The sequence below is a fragment of the Catharus ustulatus genome, chromosome 7 (assembly GCF_009819885.2).
Source record: "Catharus ustulatus isolate bCatUst1 chromosome 7, bCatUst1.pri.v2, whole genome shotgun sequence".
Lineage (NCBI taxonomy): Eukaryota > Metazoa > Chordata > Aves > Passeriformes > Turdidae > Catharus > Catharus ustulatus.
In genome coordinates this window covers 30,333,493-30,350,711 of record NC_046227.1, presented here as the reverse complement: position 1 = coordinate 30,350,711, position 17,219 = coordinate 30,333,493, and the positions used below count along the sequence as shown (strand labels likewise).

At 41.0% G+C, this 17,219-nt stretch overlaps 1 protein-coding gene across 1 annotated transcript in view; it reads right to left on the bottom strand.

Annotated features, from left to right (window-relative positions):
• CCDC93 (coiled-coil domain containing 93) overlaps nt 1-8,566 on the bottom strand; it is a 34,633-nt gene extending 26,067 nt beyond the window's left edge. The window contains exons 1-5 of the mRNA XM_033064028.1: nt 8,431-8,566; nt 7,353-7,466; nt 5,546-5,640; nt 2,925-3,036; nt 352-450 (exon numbers count right to left, since the gene is read on the bottom strand). Of these exons, the coding sequence (XP_032919919.1) occupies nt 352-450; nt 2,925-3,036; nt 5,546-5,640; nt 7,353-7,466; nt 8,431-8,472 (462 nt within the window). The 5' untranslated portion in view covers nt 8,473-8,566. The remainder of the gene's footprint in view (nt 1-351; nt 451-2,924; nt 3,037-5,545; nt 5,641-7,352; nt 7,467-8,430) is intronic.
• Nucleotides 8,567-17,219: the final 8,653 nt, after the last annotated feature.

The following is a 17,219-nucleotide window of genomic DNA, read 5'->3' as shown; positions in this document are numbered from 1 at the left end:
GAAACCCCAAATTATAGAGTATTATCAGCATATTAATTCCCAATTAGCTACACTAGCTCCTCCACAGCATGCTGGGTGTTTCTGAACAGCTAGAATGACACAAAAATACCAAATACTGAAGAAAAATTAAGGCAATCATTAAGCAAAAGTTAACCAGAATCTACCAAATTTGTTCACAATAATGCTTTAATTTTTTCCCAGATAAATTTGTATGGGATTCCTTTAGGACACATTCATAAAACAATGGCAAAAGCAACTCTGGTAAAGGGTGCAGATTTCAGAGCTGTGAGGCTGGTACTGCAACTGAACATCTGACACATTAAAACAGAAACAAATACTCCTTGATCTTACCTCTGGCAGTCTGTGAGTTTTTTGAAACTGTGATATAGAGTAAGAACGGACATAATCTCCCATTTCTTCCCTTGTTTCTATTGCACGTTTCACCAGCCACTGAAAAAAAATTTTATCAGCTGAACACAAAACAATAATAGCAGCAAGCACCAAACTACTGCCTAATTTTTTAATACATGATAAAAGCTAAAAGCACATTTTTAAGCACAGAAACGAAAACACGTGATTTATTTGTAAACATGACAACTCTTTGTCCTAATTGTAAGAAAATGTGTCCATATTTGCTAGTTTATAACCTTATAAAAACATTTGCTACTTTATAAACATTTCTTCTTCTGTGCTTGTATCTCTTCTATGAAATTCTCCCACTGGTGTAAAAGGGTACAGCTCCACCATGAAAAGATGTTATCTCCAAGCCTATGAAGTGTTCATGAAGAACCACATGCCTGTGCAAGAAAAAAGCCTTCTTCTGACATTTATAAGACCACACAAAAAGCCACAAAATATTGAAGTACATTTTAAACAATGTTGGAGAAGATAAATCTTGCAGGCTGTTGACAGCCTATGCAGGAGGTCAAAAGAGATGAGATCAACTGTGAGATCCAAGTTTGAACCAGAAACTGTTTCCTGTGTTGTAACCAGGAACCCCTGGAAAGTGAGGGGAACATGATGACAAGAGATGAAAATGAAGACTATTAATTACCAAGCACATCTCAACACAAGTCTGTGTACATACTTTTGGCTGTGATCTTATGCAGTAAATTATTAGGAAGAGCAATGACATTTCTGTCCAGTGGAATATTTGTTAGACTTTCTAAATTTATTTTTTTTTTAAAGTTCTGCTACAGTCTATGGCAGTGAGCCAGCTCAGCCTAATTTCTTCCTGTAGGGAAGGATCCATCTAAATTCTTGCACAGTGCAAGACCTAATGGGACACAATGCCAGGCTTAAGAGCAAGCTGTTTGTTATTTGGAAACTGATTTGAGATGTACAGATAGCAAGTGGAATCTTTAATTTAACAGGGCATTGAATAAAGTGCAATTATCAAATACATAATTCCTACATGATGTAATCAGCATTTTTTATTTTGCATGTTTTTTTTCAAAACACAGCATTCTGGTGACACCAACAAGTTTTCTTGAAAGCCAGTCTTGGCTGGGATGAAATGAGGAACCTGCAGTATGTGGAGCAAGCAGAACTTCACTGACAGAAAGCCACAATTTTTAAACAAAGATCCTCCACACACAAAAAACTAAACCCACCAAAAAAGACTTCATCACCAAGTATGGGTCAGCTCTACCACCTACTGGCCAGCTCCAAATACTGAGTGTCACTGCTCTTGGGCAAACTCAGAAGCAGATTTCCTCTCTGTTTAGAATTAATATTTCTCCTTCCCAGAAGTAATACCCCAAATCAGGATTTGGGATAAAGCAGGTGAGAGAAAAGAACACCTAGTGCTACGTTTTTACAGAAGGAATAAATTTCCTATGAAAGGAGCCTGGTGTTTGATAAATGTACCCATATATTGGCATCAAGTGACCAGGGCAAGAAACTCACCTGGGTTGAACTTTTTTTTTCCCCCACTGTGTAGGAAATAAGGGTTTAGAAGTGAAAACTCACATTAGCAAGATACAAACTTTCCACCTCAAGTAGCATCATCACAGCCTGAAAGCTGCATAAGAGTAGCACAAGCCACAGAATGTTCTGTGGGGAGTGCAGTTAAGTGTGGTTTTCCTCAGGAGTCTCCAACTAGAATACCACAGGAAAGAGCAGCAGGAAGTTTGCCTCACTTCTTACAAACTGAAATTTAGATTCAATTCTTATTTGCTAAATTCCTTCCTAAGCATGAGGTAAGGAGATATTTAATTGAAAAGAAGCTTGCTTAATCACTTAACAGTCTTCATTTTCCCCATCTGACAAAGATACCTCTCTGTGTGTAGATGAAAGGGCAATCAAACAATGATAACATGCCAAGGATTCTCAAAATACCACATGTAACTGGAACACATCAAGTGTTAGCTTAAATCTTAATAAACCTGAGAACAATGCACATGGTGAGTTAGTGGTGCTCAACAAATACACAGTTAGAGGATCACTTGTCAGAGCACAGTTTTTAAGCAACAGGAAATAAGGAGGAATTATGCTTAAAGAAATGACCCCAGTGGCTTTTGCCTTATTCATATCCTTCTGATTCAAGGTCTATCTGCATAACTTAGTCCATAAACTTAAACACAGACTGTTTCCTAGTTTGCCAAAGCAGACTATCAGATTCCCAATAAGATTAAACTTTGGTTTCTTTAGGCAGGCATTCCACAATAGCACAAGCTGACTCCATTGCAAATAATTCAGTTTGTTTTGTTTACATTCTAAACGTGGATCAAACAATATTTAAAAATTCTATCATACATAGCGTCACTTCACTCTTTAAAAACATTAATTCAAACTACTTCTCTGTGCTTATATATTCCAAAGTTAAATAAAGAGTCAAGCAATAATTCAAAGCTCTGTTCTACTTTTTATGCAAGTTTCATGGCCTTTTTCAGCAAAGTATCAATACACCATGAAATTATTACCTGTACAACAGGAAATATGTGAATGAAATCCAGCCCCTGGATCTGATGTGGTTCCAAACGATGTGGACACTTCATTTTTGGTAATACTGACACAATTTTTTCAGTTAAGGCACTATTATAAAAACAACAAAAAGACAGATAAATACATGCTACAATTTTCTTTTGTAAATTACAGGTTATTTTTGCAAACACAACAGTTCAAAAATTTCCTCTAGTGGCTTCCACTATATATAATGAAAAGCAATCAATCTCATTTACAAAACAGCTTTTACAGGCACTATTTATATCATCATTCTGTGAAAGAGGTGATTAAGCCCCACTTACAGGCTCCTACCTTGGAAATTCTTTTAACTATTACAGAAAATGTCAAGATCTGCATGTCTGGACAGATAAAATACCCATATTAGATACATCTACAAACATCTCAGCATGCTATAGTGTACACCCAACATGAAGAGACAGCTTTAAGAAAAGCAACGTTAAATAAGAGATGTGCACTCCAAGGAAGTCCAGGATCAAATGTAAGGACCTAGAACTTTATTTAGCAGAACTCTCAAAATATATCTTGATGTTACAGCTGAAACTTTATTAATTTGAATACTGACTGCACTTAAAAGCTAGTAATACACAGTACACTTCACATACTTTTTCAAGTGATTACAACTGAATTTGCTGGCAGCAATCTCATTCTAGAGCTCAGTAAGAGCTGGCTAAGTGCAAGGATTACCCTGCCACAAGGGATCCATCTGCAAGAAATGCATCCTGTTTCCACTGAATATCTAATCTTAGGGCAAGAATTTTTTTTTTTTTGCTGTCAGTGTTGGCAAGTACATTTTAAAGCAGGTGTAACTACTGAGGATGAAAACTTTACTTGGAAAACCAAAGCTATTTCCCTATGAAGGAAAAAAATTAACTGGCCAGTACTGACCTCAATGATATTTAGTACTGTCCAAAAGGACAACTAAGATCCTGGAAGAACAAAAGGGGATCAAGAGATATGAGACAGTGACCAAAATCTGAGAATAGAGCCTGAAACATTTTACTTCCTAAAGGGAAGTGAAGCACAATCAAAGTAAATGCAATTAAAACAAAAGCTATTTATCCAATAGATACAATATCCTCTTTAATGTATGTTTCTATGTTTATTTCAGCCCAGCAATTAAATAACAGGACACCATCACAATGGTGCAACATCATCACTTTGGAATAATACTGAGAAAACACAGTTCAACTTTTCTTTATCTTGAAAACACCACAGAAGCTCTGAGCCTCTACCAACACAAACATTACAAGAACATCAAAACAGCCTATGCTCCTATGACTCTGAACACATTAGATTTACAAATAAATCATTGTTGCTGTTTTGGGAGAGGAGCCTGGTTTTTGTTTTGCCAGTTTTGCAAACAGTCAGCTGGAAAAATAACAGAACATTTTGAGAACAACTTAACTATTTCCTCCCCTGTTGCTCTTAAGGATAACAAAGGTAAAAAACTACCACCACCATTTTCATTCCTAGTCTTTACTTAGTTCTTTGACTCAGCAGTTCTTTATGTAGTTAGTTATCTATGATGATTTGAGTGTCTCCAAATACAATTGCAAAACCCACAAATATTTATTTTGAAAAGCCCTGCCAATGCTCTATGACTTTCAAGAAAACACAGAAAGATGTTCTTTTTAACTACACTGAGTAAATAAGTCTCTTCATGCCACTGTAACTTGTCAGACTTATCTTATTTCCTGTAAATTTAAATTATGGTTCTTTTATCACAGATACACATAAAGAAATAATGGAGTTTAGAATGTGTTCTCTTTCCCAGCATAAACAATGTCTATAACTTCCCTGGTACAGGAATTAGCTGGCTTATGAGCAAATTCCATGCATAAGAAATGAATCAAAACAAAATGTTCTCATTGGGTCACCCTGAGGAAGGAAATCCTCCTCCTCAGTCTGGGGCAGGTAACTATTTTGGCAGCAGTGACATGCTTTAAATTCTGTTTGCTGACGCCTACAATTCCAACCCAGAACCATAAAAGGGAGTCAGAGGTTATTTACACAGCAGAACTGCAGACACAGGGAACTCAGGGAAGCTCTTCTAACGTTGCACTCCAGTTTCCAGCAGCGTGGTCTCCCTCTGCCCTTTGCTTTGGCCTCTGCATCATCCCCTTGTGCCAGCACAAGCATCTGTACAGCTGCACAGAGAACTGGATCCAGGAATTCATTCATGTTAAAACTATTTCTTTTTTTTTTCTTCCAAAAAAACCCCTTTTTTATTTCAGTTTTTTGGGGTTTTTTGTTAGGTTTTAATCCGGATCAGTTCCCAATTCAGTTCAGTGTGGAGTCACATAAATGCTTTCAGTGCTTAGCAGAGATATAAGAACATGGCAGCCCAAGGAGAATAGCCCTGCCTCTTTTGAAATAAGCTTCTTTCTGGATTTAGAATTTCTGGAACTACAGTCTGAGAAACCCAGAAACCTGTGCAATGTTTTGTAAAAAGTCCTCAAAAGCAGAAAATTCAAACTAAAATTCTTTCATAGAAACCCAGCAGGTAACCTTCCCCCTCCCCACCCACTTTTTATTTTCTAAGAAGAAAAATCCCCCATTTGCCATTTAATCAACTTACATTTTTTGACCAATAGTAGAGTTTTCCTGAAATAATAAATCCACATCGATATCAAAGCTGCAGGTAGTGATGCACCACGTCATGCCTCCCACCACCTGGCAGAAGAGCAACAGCATGGTCAGGGCCATTTTAACAGAAGGGGTAAACCCAAATACATCTTCAAGGCTTTATTTATTCTAGCAACTACATCTCAGTAATCTTACTACCCTCACTATCCTCTCTGCCCTAAAACAGACTCAGATAACATCACCATACCAACTTCATACAATACTACCACAACACACATATACAAGACAGAAACCAACCCAGCAGTTACTGACAATCTAAATTCCTCCCTTAGCTTTAGATATTAGTTTTGAAATAGCTCTCAGATTGAAAGTAGACAACCAAACAAAAGAAAAAGGATAAAACAACAGTATGTAAAATGTCATGACCTCTAAAAAGTGACTACATCAAAATTTTATCAAGGATCATAATTAATGCAGTCTTATATTTACCTTTTTATATACATCTTTGTTATTCTTATTTCTTGCTTGCTGACATATTCAACACAAAGTGCTAGACACAGTATCAGCACAGCAATGGCAATCCCCAGCTCTGCAGAAATCTCTATTTCAGGCCCTATTCTGACATGGGCATATTTAAAGCCCTGAGCCATTTCATAAATATTTACATTTACATAAATATTTAAAGACAACCTTGCATAAACACGTGCAAGATAACCTAAAAGCATGCAAAGGCAAAGAACAGAAAACGGGATTAAAATGTGGAGCAACTTGCCAACATCATGCAGCAAATCAGGAACCTTGGTTTCTAACAAGGTTTCTGACCCACTACCCCTCTCACACTCCCCTCTGGAACTGATAACCTACACATCCCTCCTGCATGAGCAGCAGGATCATTTCCAGCAGCACGGCTCATTTCTGTGAGGTTGGGGGCTGTAATGAAATGGTAACTTTGCAATTGTATTTAAGTAACTATAAGTGATTTCTGCACATAAATGCAACAAAGTTACATCCTATGGCAGTCTCCTTGAAACTACTCTGTGAGCACAGACTCCTGAGCAGTGACTGTTAGCAAGACCAAGGAGTTTGAATAACATAAAATTTAATTACAAAGTGAGGCTGTGCTATGATCAAATTGAGAGCAGAAAACAGAAGCGTCCATTTCAAGGTAGCTGTAGTTCTGTGTTTTCAAACCTTGGTTCAGGAATTTCTCACAGAGTCAGCATTAAAGCAATTCAGAAATCTCTCTTCAACCTGAACTTTGCTCACTGTCAGTATCACACACTTCCTGTCTAGGACAATGAAAGGTTAACAAATATGACATTCTGAAGATATGTAAAAATAGCCCCAAAATAATCTCACCAGGCTAACTCTTCCACTCTAACACAGACACTTCCTCATTTCTCATCAATGCTGTTTGCAAAATTATCATGCTATCTCCAAGAACCCAAAGACTCCAAGTACCCTAAGACCAGCTATTCTAACTGCTGTTGGAGAGGGAGGAAAATTCCTGGTACACAATTCTAGCAGAGGCCATAGCACCCACAAAAAAGCAGACAGCAGTTAGTCTGCTTCCTACTGTCTCCTCTAAAACAGGCCTTGCTGCACAAAATCCTCTTTCAAGACTGAGGAGGTCCCGTCTGTCTGAAACTAGGTCATTTGCAGAGTTATTCACGAACAGGGAAGCCTCCTAGGTTGCAACTGTCTTTCATAAAGTCACCTAGAATTGCTAAGCAATCCAGCAAAACATATAAACCTGCTACATTTAAAAGAAGGCTTTAAAAATATTGTACTGGCCTCACCTTGTCAAAGGGTGATAACCCCTTGATTCTTGCTCGAAAATACCCAGCAGCCACCAACAGTTCCAAGATTTCAGTCAACTTGATGTTCTGTTCCTCATCTTCTCTTGTTTCAACCTGACAAGCAAACAACAAAACACTAATTCACCTTTTCTCATTCATTTGAGGAGTGAGTATTTTCCAATCCTTGGCACAGACCATGTATCAGGGAAAACCTGCCTTCCATCAGCAACTTGACTGTTAATTTTTGAAAGACATTGAAGAAACAGGTAACACATTTATTTCCACATGGACTTAACATCACATATTTTCATCTTGTTAAATACTTTAACCCGCTTTTGCTGTTCAAACTCCTCCTCTGCTTGCCTCCAGCTACTGACCTTGTCCTATTGCCACAAGCCAGTTAATTTACTCTCCATTTCACACAATTCTTTCAATTTCAGGGTTCATAAAATCACACACCTCAATTTAACCTCTATCCCAGCCGAAACCAGGGCACGCTTCTTTACTTCTCCTACAAAAACAGGAGGGGACACTCCCGTGGAATTCCACATTTCGGGCAATGCGATTTCAAAGCACAACAGTAACAAAAGTGAACAGTGACGGGCAGCCCGGACAGTCCCAATGCCAGCCCGGTTTTGTGCCCACCTTCCAGGCTGGATCCCCAGAGCTGCGGGATACACGTGATTTCCCAGAGGCACGGAACCCCGAACAGCTCGGCCCTAGGCCGGAGAGGCGCTCACAGGGCTCCAGCTCTGCGGGCACCACCTGCGCACCCTTCCCACCCCCAATGCTCCGGGCACCCCGCTCCTCTCCGCTCCCCGCCGCGGGAGCCGGGCTGGCACAGGGGGCACGGGCAGCGCTGCTGGCACCGAACGTGACCCGCACAGCCCCGCAGGCCTCCCCGCGCCCAGCCCGCGGCGCGGCACCGGCCCCGCGCTGCCGCCGAGGGCCGGCAGCCAGGGCACGGAGCAGCCGGGGATCCCGGGGACGCCGCAGCAGCAGCGGGGCCGGAGGAACAGCGGCCGCGCCTCGGCAGCGCCCGGGGAACGGGGGGCTGGGAGAGACGCGGCTCCGGTACCTCCTGCGGGGCCTGGCGCTCCTGTCCCCGTGGGACCCCCATCGCCCTCCGCCGCCGGCCGCGCCGCTGTCACGTCCGCTCCCCGCCGCCGCAGCGCCCCGGCGAAGGGGTGTTCCCGGCCGGCGGCTGCCGGGTTCCCCCGCCCCCGCTCAATGGTTCGTCCGCACCCTCCTTGCGTACAAGCGCATCCGGGCCGTGCCATTCGCGGCCGGGGGGTGCCGGGGAAGGAGGGCGGCGGCTCATGTGACTGACTGGCTGCGCGGAGCGCAACGGCCGCGGCCCCGCCCGCGCGCTGCGCCCTTGGGGGCGCCCCCGGGTGCCCCCGTGCCCGCGGCCCCTCAGAGCGCGGCTGCTCCGCGCCAGCCCCGGCCGCGTCCCCCGTGCAGCGCTGCCCTTCGCCCGCCGCTGCTCTCTCCTTCTTTTCCTTTGGCAAGGGGTCCTGAGGCCTCCCCCAGCATGGAGGACGAGTTACTGAGTGCTCTGACTGCGAGGCGCCTCGCTCATGCCCCGCTGGGCGCTGACACTTCTCATTGCCAGCCGTGTTTCCTTTGGTGACCTAACAGCTGAAGTGGGGTTTAATTCTGATTTTTCTCCATTGCATACAGGTCACAGAATCACTGAATCAACGAGCTTGGAAGAGATCTTTCAGATCAGCAGGTCCAACATTAAATGGACCATGGCACCAAGGGCCATTTCCAGGCTTTCATTAAACACTTCCAGGGACGGTGGCTCCACCACTTCCCTAAGCAGTTCATTCCAATATCTAACCACTCTTTCTGTGAAGACATTTTTGCTAATACCCAACCTAAACCACCTCGGCACAGTTTAAGGCTATGTCCTCACATGCCTGGGAGCAGAGCCCGACCCCCACCTGCCTGGGATTGTAGAGTGGAAAGTTCACCCTGAGCTCCTCCAGGCTCAGCATTCCCCACTCCCTCGGCTGCTGCTCCAGGCCCACAGCAGGAAACCCCCACAGTCTGTGCTGGCTCTGGTTCCCGGCACATCATGGGCCGTGTCTGAGCATCCCCGGGTGGGCAGGTGGATGTGCTGGAGCCTCCCATCCCAAACCATGGCAGCATCTCACTGTTTCAACAAGCATTCTTGTCGGCAAAGGCTTTGGAAATATCTGACAGGGGTGTCTTTTCAAGTCTATCACAGTCTATAAGGTGTTCTATTTCCAGATTCTTTACCACACATATTAATAATAAAATATTATTAATATTAAAAATATAACCTTGCACTCAGCTGTGGCTGGTAGCATCTCAATAAGGTGAAGGAACAGAAGTACAGCATTCTCCTCCTTTGGAGGGCAGCAGAGCATACATGAGCCCGCCCATTCTGACTGCTGCCCTGACAGAGTAATAATAATAATAATAATAATAATAATAATAATAATAATAATAATAATAATAGCAAAAATAGCCCAGACCAGCTCAGGCCATGTGCTGGTGTAACCACAGGCACATCTTAATTAGAGCTGCAGAACACTGTTCCACAGCCCCAGAGGCTAATGTGGTCACCACAGCAATATGGGCTTTTTGTGCTTTGTCTGCCTTCTCCTCACAGAGAACTGAATGGCTCTGATTTGACTGCCATGCAGAGGAAGACTGAAGCCCACAAAATGCAAGGACAGAGAAGAGTTGAAACAGGAGAGTGTTAGGAAGGGAAGTAAATGATCTTCAGATGCAGCAGCAAGTGCAGGTTGTAAGGTAACTGTTGAGAAGAAACATCAACTTTCATCACATCAGATGATGTGATGGTATTTGAAGAAACATCAAATAGCAATTAGTTTTAAAGAGTCCCAACAGGGGTACTATTTCACTAATCTAGATCCCACAAAGCTGAGGTAAAATCTTCCTCGTTTTTTTTATATAGCCCTGTGATTAGTTTTGCTGCTCAGCCTGGACTTGTGACAACATTAAACTCAGACACCACTGAAAATGTAGCGGTAGGTCTCACTGTATCTTTTAGCCCATATTTGTTTCTTCTTGTAATAAGAATAAAAATGTGAGATGGAGCTGTAACAGAAACAGCAAGGGTTCCAGTGTTTGTAGAACAGACACAGATAAACAAAGTAACTTAAGTAACTTTCCAATGCTTTCTATTCTGAGAAGGCCTAAAAAAGATTTGTTTTCATTTTGCATGATAGATAAAATAAAGTACATATAACTTCCTGTGCAATGGTCCTTTGTATAGCATCTTCTTGTTAGGGTGAAATAATCTTTTAAGGATACCATGAAACAAAGTGTCATGGACAAATCTCGGAGTAAATGGAAAGGATCTCAGTGTTTGCATTAGCCATGGACCTTGGTACTGCCATGACTGCATCTTCCCAGCTGGATTCCTACTTACAGGAGAAGCTGAAGCCACTTGTAGGGAACTAAGCCCAAGCCTTCCAAACTCAGTATCAGATTTTGCATTTCCGTGGCTCATATCTTGGGTGGGCTCTTTTTTCAACCCATTTTATTGCCTGGCAGCCCCAGCACAAAGATCACTTCCATCCTGATCCCTAATGAAATGATTCCTGTGATGGTGGTTTTCATCCAGGTTTCTGGAATCAGCAATACTGCTGGCTGCAGCACTAGTATCTTCCTCTGCATGCATTTACTCTTTTAATTTGTTGTCTTGGTCATATCCCATTTCCTTACAGTTACTCAGCTCCCTTTCATCTCTTTCCTGAGATGTAGTAGGCATAGAGAACCATTCAGTGGGCAATTGCAAATTCCCAATTATCATCAGTGGAAGTGAGACTGTGCACTGTGAAATGAAAAAGTCACAGACCTGTTACAGTAGCCACTGTGTTAGGGGCAGCAGCAGACCATTGCATCCCATCAAACCAGCTGATATTCTTTGCAAGGTATTGTGCCCTTTCAGCATTCACATATAATTTAAAACATGCTCACTGTGGTACCCATGGGTGACATTTAGAAGGTCCAGTCCAGCCAAGGTCCTGTTAAGTCTCTCCTCTGAACAATTCCTGTTTTCAACCCTTAATAGTTTAAAACATATAGGCAGACAAGAAGACTTTTTTTCTTGTAAGTTATGGTCACGTTGTTTTTAATATTGTTTTGTAAGATTGGCAATATGAACATGAACATTTTTAGCTCACTTACTTGGAAGAGGAAAGACTTTATGGCCTGTGGAATTTGTAGAAGAAAAGGTAATCTGACAGCAGAAGTATTGAGATTCTAGTAAGGAAAAAAATCACAGCTCCCTCATGGTCTACATGACAGAAGTTGACAGAATTGGTGGCCTGTCCTCTCTACAGTTTCATCTGTGCCAGGTCTAGAAGTCTGTCTGGAGAGTAATGAGAATATTATAACTAAGTATCTGATGAATACTAAAGCTTTACCAGACTTCTCTTTCTGCAGCATCATGATTTGAATCATATGACTCAAAGACTGTGGTCAGGAGATGCAAATAGCCAATCATTTTGGATATTTCAGTTTTTGAGAAGTGGATTTTCAGAGAGTGACACTGTGCCCTCTTTGAAAATCAGGCTGCAAAGGGCTTTTTCAGTTTCCATGTGGGTACAGATTGCAAAGTGCAGGCAAGGACAGGCACAGCACACCTGGGCACAGAGCAGTCACCCACAGAGGTTTGTTTGCACATCTTCTCTTCTGAAGGTCTCAGGTCATCTGTAGCTGCTGTGCTCAAAAGAAATTAATCTCCAGGAGAATGAAGCAGGTCTTTCTAACTCACATATCATCCATGGAACAACTAATTAAATCTGATTCACTGAGCCTCAACCTGAAAAGGAACAAACAAAATGAGAACCTTTGCACTGTAAGTGCATCAGACTCTTAATTTTGGGCCAGGATATTAAATTTCAGATCACAGCTCTGTGATGCTCACACCGTGAAGAAATGTTTTCCTTCATTTTTATATTTAGACTGAACAAATCTGATACAGAATTGTTGAAAAAATAAATGCCCAGGAACTTATATTTGTGAAAGGTAAACTTCTCCAAACAGAATCACTACTAAGATTTACTTGATGTTAAAAGAATAAGATGCTACAGGTCATTGGATTACTGATTTACAAATCCTTACAAAGGGGCAGAAATGTGTATATACTCACTGTGGCATTCTTAGACAAAATATATGGATTTAGACTTTACCTTCTACATGCCATAATACTATGACACATCCTTGACTTAAAATAGTTGTAAGAATGAACAGTTAATTTCCCAATGGAGTGAGAGAGTCTGGAACAGTAACAGATTTCTCACAGGTACACTTCACTCCTAAGAGAATGATGATCTAAGATGGAGGAGTTTTTTTGGCTTTTCTTCTTTCACGTTGACTGTTTGAAAGAGAATTGAAAAGGCAGACAAGTGGAAAGAGAAGCAAGATAAAAGATCTGTGATGTAGAGGTAAAAAAGAGAGAACTGTAGAACTGTAGAGATTTGAGGTGAGCACTGGAAGTGTAACCTTGGATGGAGATTAAGCAAAAAGGAAACTAGCCTGCAGGGAAAAAAAAAAAAAAAGGCTGTGCACCATCTGGATAGACACCCAGTTTAACTTCAGTAACTTAACATGTGTGCATTTTGAAATGAAACAGTCCCACCGAGGAATGTTTTTTAGGAATTTTAACCTGACTGCAACTTAACCCTGAATGAAAAGCAAACCTTGCTGCCACTCACTACTGCTCCCTCCATCTTCAGACCGCTTCTAAGCAGGGGATTCTGGCGTAATCCACAACTGCCAGCAGAACCACGAGTGTTGTAAAGAACCAAACCTTGCTTGACGCAGGCAGACGCTTTGACAAGCGGGGGAAGAGCACCCTCTGGTGCCAGCAGGCACACCGCTGTGCTCTGCTGCCAGCTGGAAATGCATTCCCGGAGCACGGCTGGAGCACGCCTCGCTGTGGTTTTGTACGTTTTAATTCATTATTCATTTATACATGAGGAGTACAAGAGTGAGCGTCCTGAAAACAAATCAGGGATGGCAGTGACCTTACTTCTGTCCCTTAAATCACGGAGTTCTTGTAATTTGAGTCAAACTTTTTCTGAATTGGTCTGAGACATTTTTTAGGAGGCTTTAGAGCAGGTTTTATGGGCACCATGAAATGCAGTCCCAAGTTTTATTGCACTGGACAGTTCAAGGCTTTTCAGAGTGTGATCCAAGTATTTTCTTACAGTGTTCAGGAAACTTGGCTGAGCTGTCTTTTCAAAGATTTTCTTTTTCCACAGAAGCAATTAAGAAAAATGAATTACCTTTTGCTGTTCTAGCTATTCAGAGGTAAGGAAAAAGGATGGCTCTAAACCTATTATTTGTAAATCATAGCCCATTTCAGCACAAATAGAACCCAAATATGCTAACAAATAAAATACATGATTTTTCTGAACAGGTTCTTCTTCTCAATGCTGATGGCACCCATTTCATTAAAATTCAAGGACAAGCTAATGTGAACTTCTTTAGGAGTTAATAAAAGCATTTAGGGTTTATAATAATTTTAGAAAACAATTTCTGGAATTTTAATCTGCAAAGAACTGGTTTTCTAAGGCTGAGGTTTGTGCAGACTGATTCTCTCACACTTCAAAAACTGTGCAAAGCCCCTAAACATCAGGGAATCTTGCCAAAAACTAAGTAAAGGTCAAAAATGTTGAAACCATGGAAGTTCTTAACTGTAATTAACTCAAATATGTAATCCTTGAAAAAATGGTTATGTAATTACCAGACAATTTTTAATTTATACTATGAATCTGGTCCACATAATACTGATTTAATCTTTTATTTAGTAAGATAATACATACAGCATTACATCTCCAAAGTAAAGATAATCAACAGAATGTCACCTACCATAAAACTGAGTAGCACGTCTGAATAAGTCAGCACAGAGCATCTTGTGATTACCATGAAAGTCATATGTTGTGCTTCCTCCCAGCATATCACAACAGTGGGCTGAAAAATCTTCTGAAAAAAAATAATTTTTTTCTTAATTAAAACAGAGACTTTCACCTAATCCCTTGATTCTGGGAGCTGGAGTCCCATAAACAAGCATCAAATATTGCAAGACTCAAAATAAAAATAAGAATTGTCAATGCCTTATTATGTAACTTCACATCCTTTATGCAGGGCCACTCAGGAGAAAGATTTACCTCTAAGATTGTCAGCATTTTTCTTATCAGTCACCTCAAAAGCAGCAGCATGGCTGACTCCAGTGACTGTGCTGGAATTTTACAGTTCAAGGCTAATGAAGTCTTTTGTTGTAGAATTCTCCCAGCAATTTCTCCACTGTCTCCATTAGTTCATATCCCTGTGATTTTCAAAGGCTGGAAGTAATATGTTTGGAGTTACACTGCTTATCTCCAAAGAGTGCCTTCTTATCAGGAACTATGCCTTCTAAAGGTGGAAAAGGGTGCCTTGTAACTTCCATGATTTTGAAATTGGGACTAAAGTTCCTACAGGTACACAAACACCTGGAGTGTGCCATGTGCTGTCCAGCATAGTTTGTTTGGAATTGCTGCTGAAACCACAGCTCATTCACAAAGCAAGTGTTAAAAACTCCAGCAAGCTCTGCTGCCCAGTGCTGCTGCTTTCTTTCTTTCTTAGGATCTGTGTTAGTTTTCCTCATTATAAGAAGCAGACATGCAGCTACATCCTGTTGCCTAAATCTGTCTCTGTGAGGGAATATAACCTCTTCCAACTTCCCATTTCTTGGCCTTGCTCTGACAACTTACCATTCTCCTGCAGTTGTAGAGACATGTTGCTTTTCTTGTTCAGACTTTTTTAAAACTAAGAAGTCATGCCAAATTCTTCATTTCCTACAGATGGACTCAGCAGAAATTACTTCCTTCCACCTTGGGAAGCCTGGGGCTGGTGGGAAGCTGAGCAGTGAGCACAGAGCAGGAGCCATGGGGAGCAGAAATGATTGAATCCAGGATCTGCTTCTAGAGAGGAGATGAAGTTGCTCCCATTAATTCACGGACTATAACTTCCACCAAAGGAATAATTAACCTTTTACCTTGCCTACTGTTCTACTAAGCTTAAAGCCACTTCTCTATCTTCATCTCTTCTGCTGAAACTGTCTCCCAGTTCCCTTTTTACTGCAGATTTAAAGAAAAATCTGACAGTGCATTTTCTTTTTTGTCAGTCTTTGCTTCCCTAACTGGCTGTCGTCTAGTCAATCCATTGACTGCACTCTTCCCTTTGTGTGGCCAAAAAATCCTGCCATTTTTTTGATTTAGAAAGTAGGATGAATTGAGTGCATATGCTCTATCAGAACATCACATCAGGATTCGCCTGCCTTTATTTCTGGAAGTGTGTATGAAGTGGAGCAGCATGTTTCACAGTGGCTCAGAGAAAACAGATCTGTGCTGGTCTGTGAGAGACAGAACAGCCAAGCCTGCTTTCAGCAAGACAAAGTGAACTGGGAGTTCCAAAGTGGCTCTTGTGCCATGCAGTAAGTCAGAACTACCAAGTACCAGTAATGTTCCATGAACTTGCCAACATCCAGAATTTCAAATGTTGAGCCAGCTCTGAAGAGATTTTAGTTCAAGAAGTCTGCCTCCACATATGCTGGGTGGTTGTACAGAAGAGTGGATGTTCTCAGGAGAGCATACATTTGTTTCATAGGAGAAACTGAGGAAACAAAGAAATACATGGGAAAGCATTAGAGTCAGAACAATATTTAAAATATTTTATGGAGAAATAAAGCATAAAGGGGAAAAAAGCAACATCTCTGGCCTTAGACTATAGTCAACTCTAGTCCAACTTTTTTGCAACATGTTTTATTTAACTCTTTCCTTTTCAGAGTCTCTTTTTCCATGTCTCATTCTGAGGTTTTTCAGGAGATCTGGACATGAGTTTGACTGTCACTACATTCTGCCCACCAGAACACACTCCTGTGCTAACAGGTTACCAAATGCTGACAAGACTTTTTCACATACATCTTGTTGTTCTACTAAGGAACCAGCATGCTGGTGTTCCATTCTGATGCTTCTTCACTGAGCTCCATATCAAATTCACCCCATTTATAAGGCAGAATAAATTTTTTCTAACTGCCAGGTCTGCACTTAACACAGTATCTGAAAACTGAGCTGCATTTTTTACACCATATAGTTCATAACTTAGCTTTGATGGTGACAGAGATTCGGAGATCAGGACCAAAATGCAATTTTATTGTTTGGACTTAAGAGGTCACAGACTGTATCTTGCTTTTTCTACATCTGTACTGATTATCAGCCCTTTTAGTAATTAAAAGAAAAAAATATCAGAAAAGCAAGGAGATTGAAAGCATTGCCATGAGGAAAGATTTAATATCAGGGTAGTAAATGGCCACTGACAAGAGCCTATTGACATTGCAGAGTAAAAGTGTACTGTTTCTAACATATGTATATAACTATAATATCATTTACCTTTCAAGGCCATTAGATCAACTATCTAAAAACAACATTTATGTAAATCTTCAAATATCACTTTATCTTCCACTGTAATTTTGCTGGCAGTCTCATCCAAAGCCTGCTGTGGTCAAAGGAAAGTTTTGTTGTTTTGTATTGAATCAGGCCAAAGAATTAAGTCATTGAGTCAAAGCTGGAAACACATACAGAAGGAATAGAAAATATCATGCTTTTACAGACTTCCTATCTCTAACTCCACCCATCAGTAGCAGAATATATTCCACTTTTGATATCTTTTTCTATAAGCAAACTATTTTTTCAATTCATATCCTAAATATACAAATCTATTTCTGGAGGATTTTTGAGTGGGTGCTGTTCAGTTGGTTGAGTGATTTTTATTTTGTTTTTCCTGGATGCAACCCATTATCCACATTGAGTGTTATTT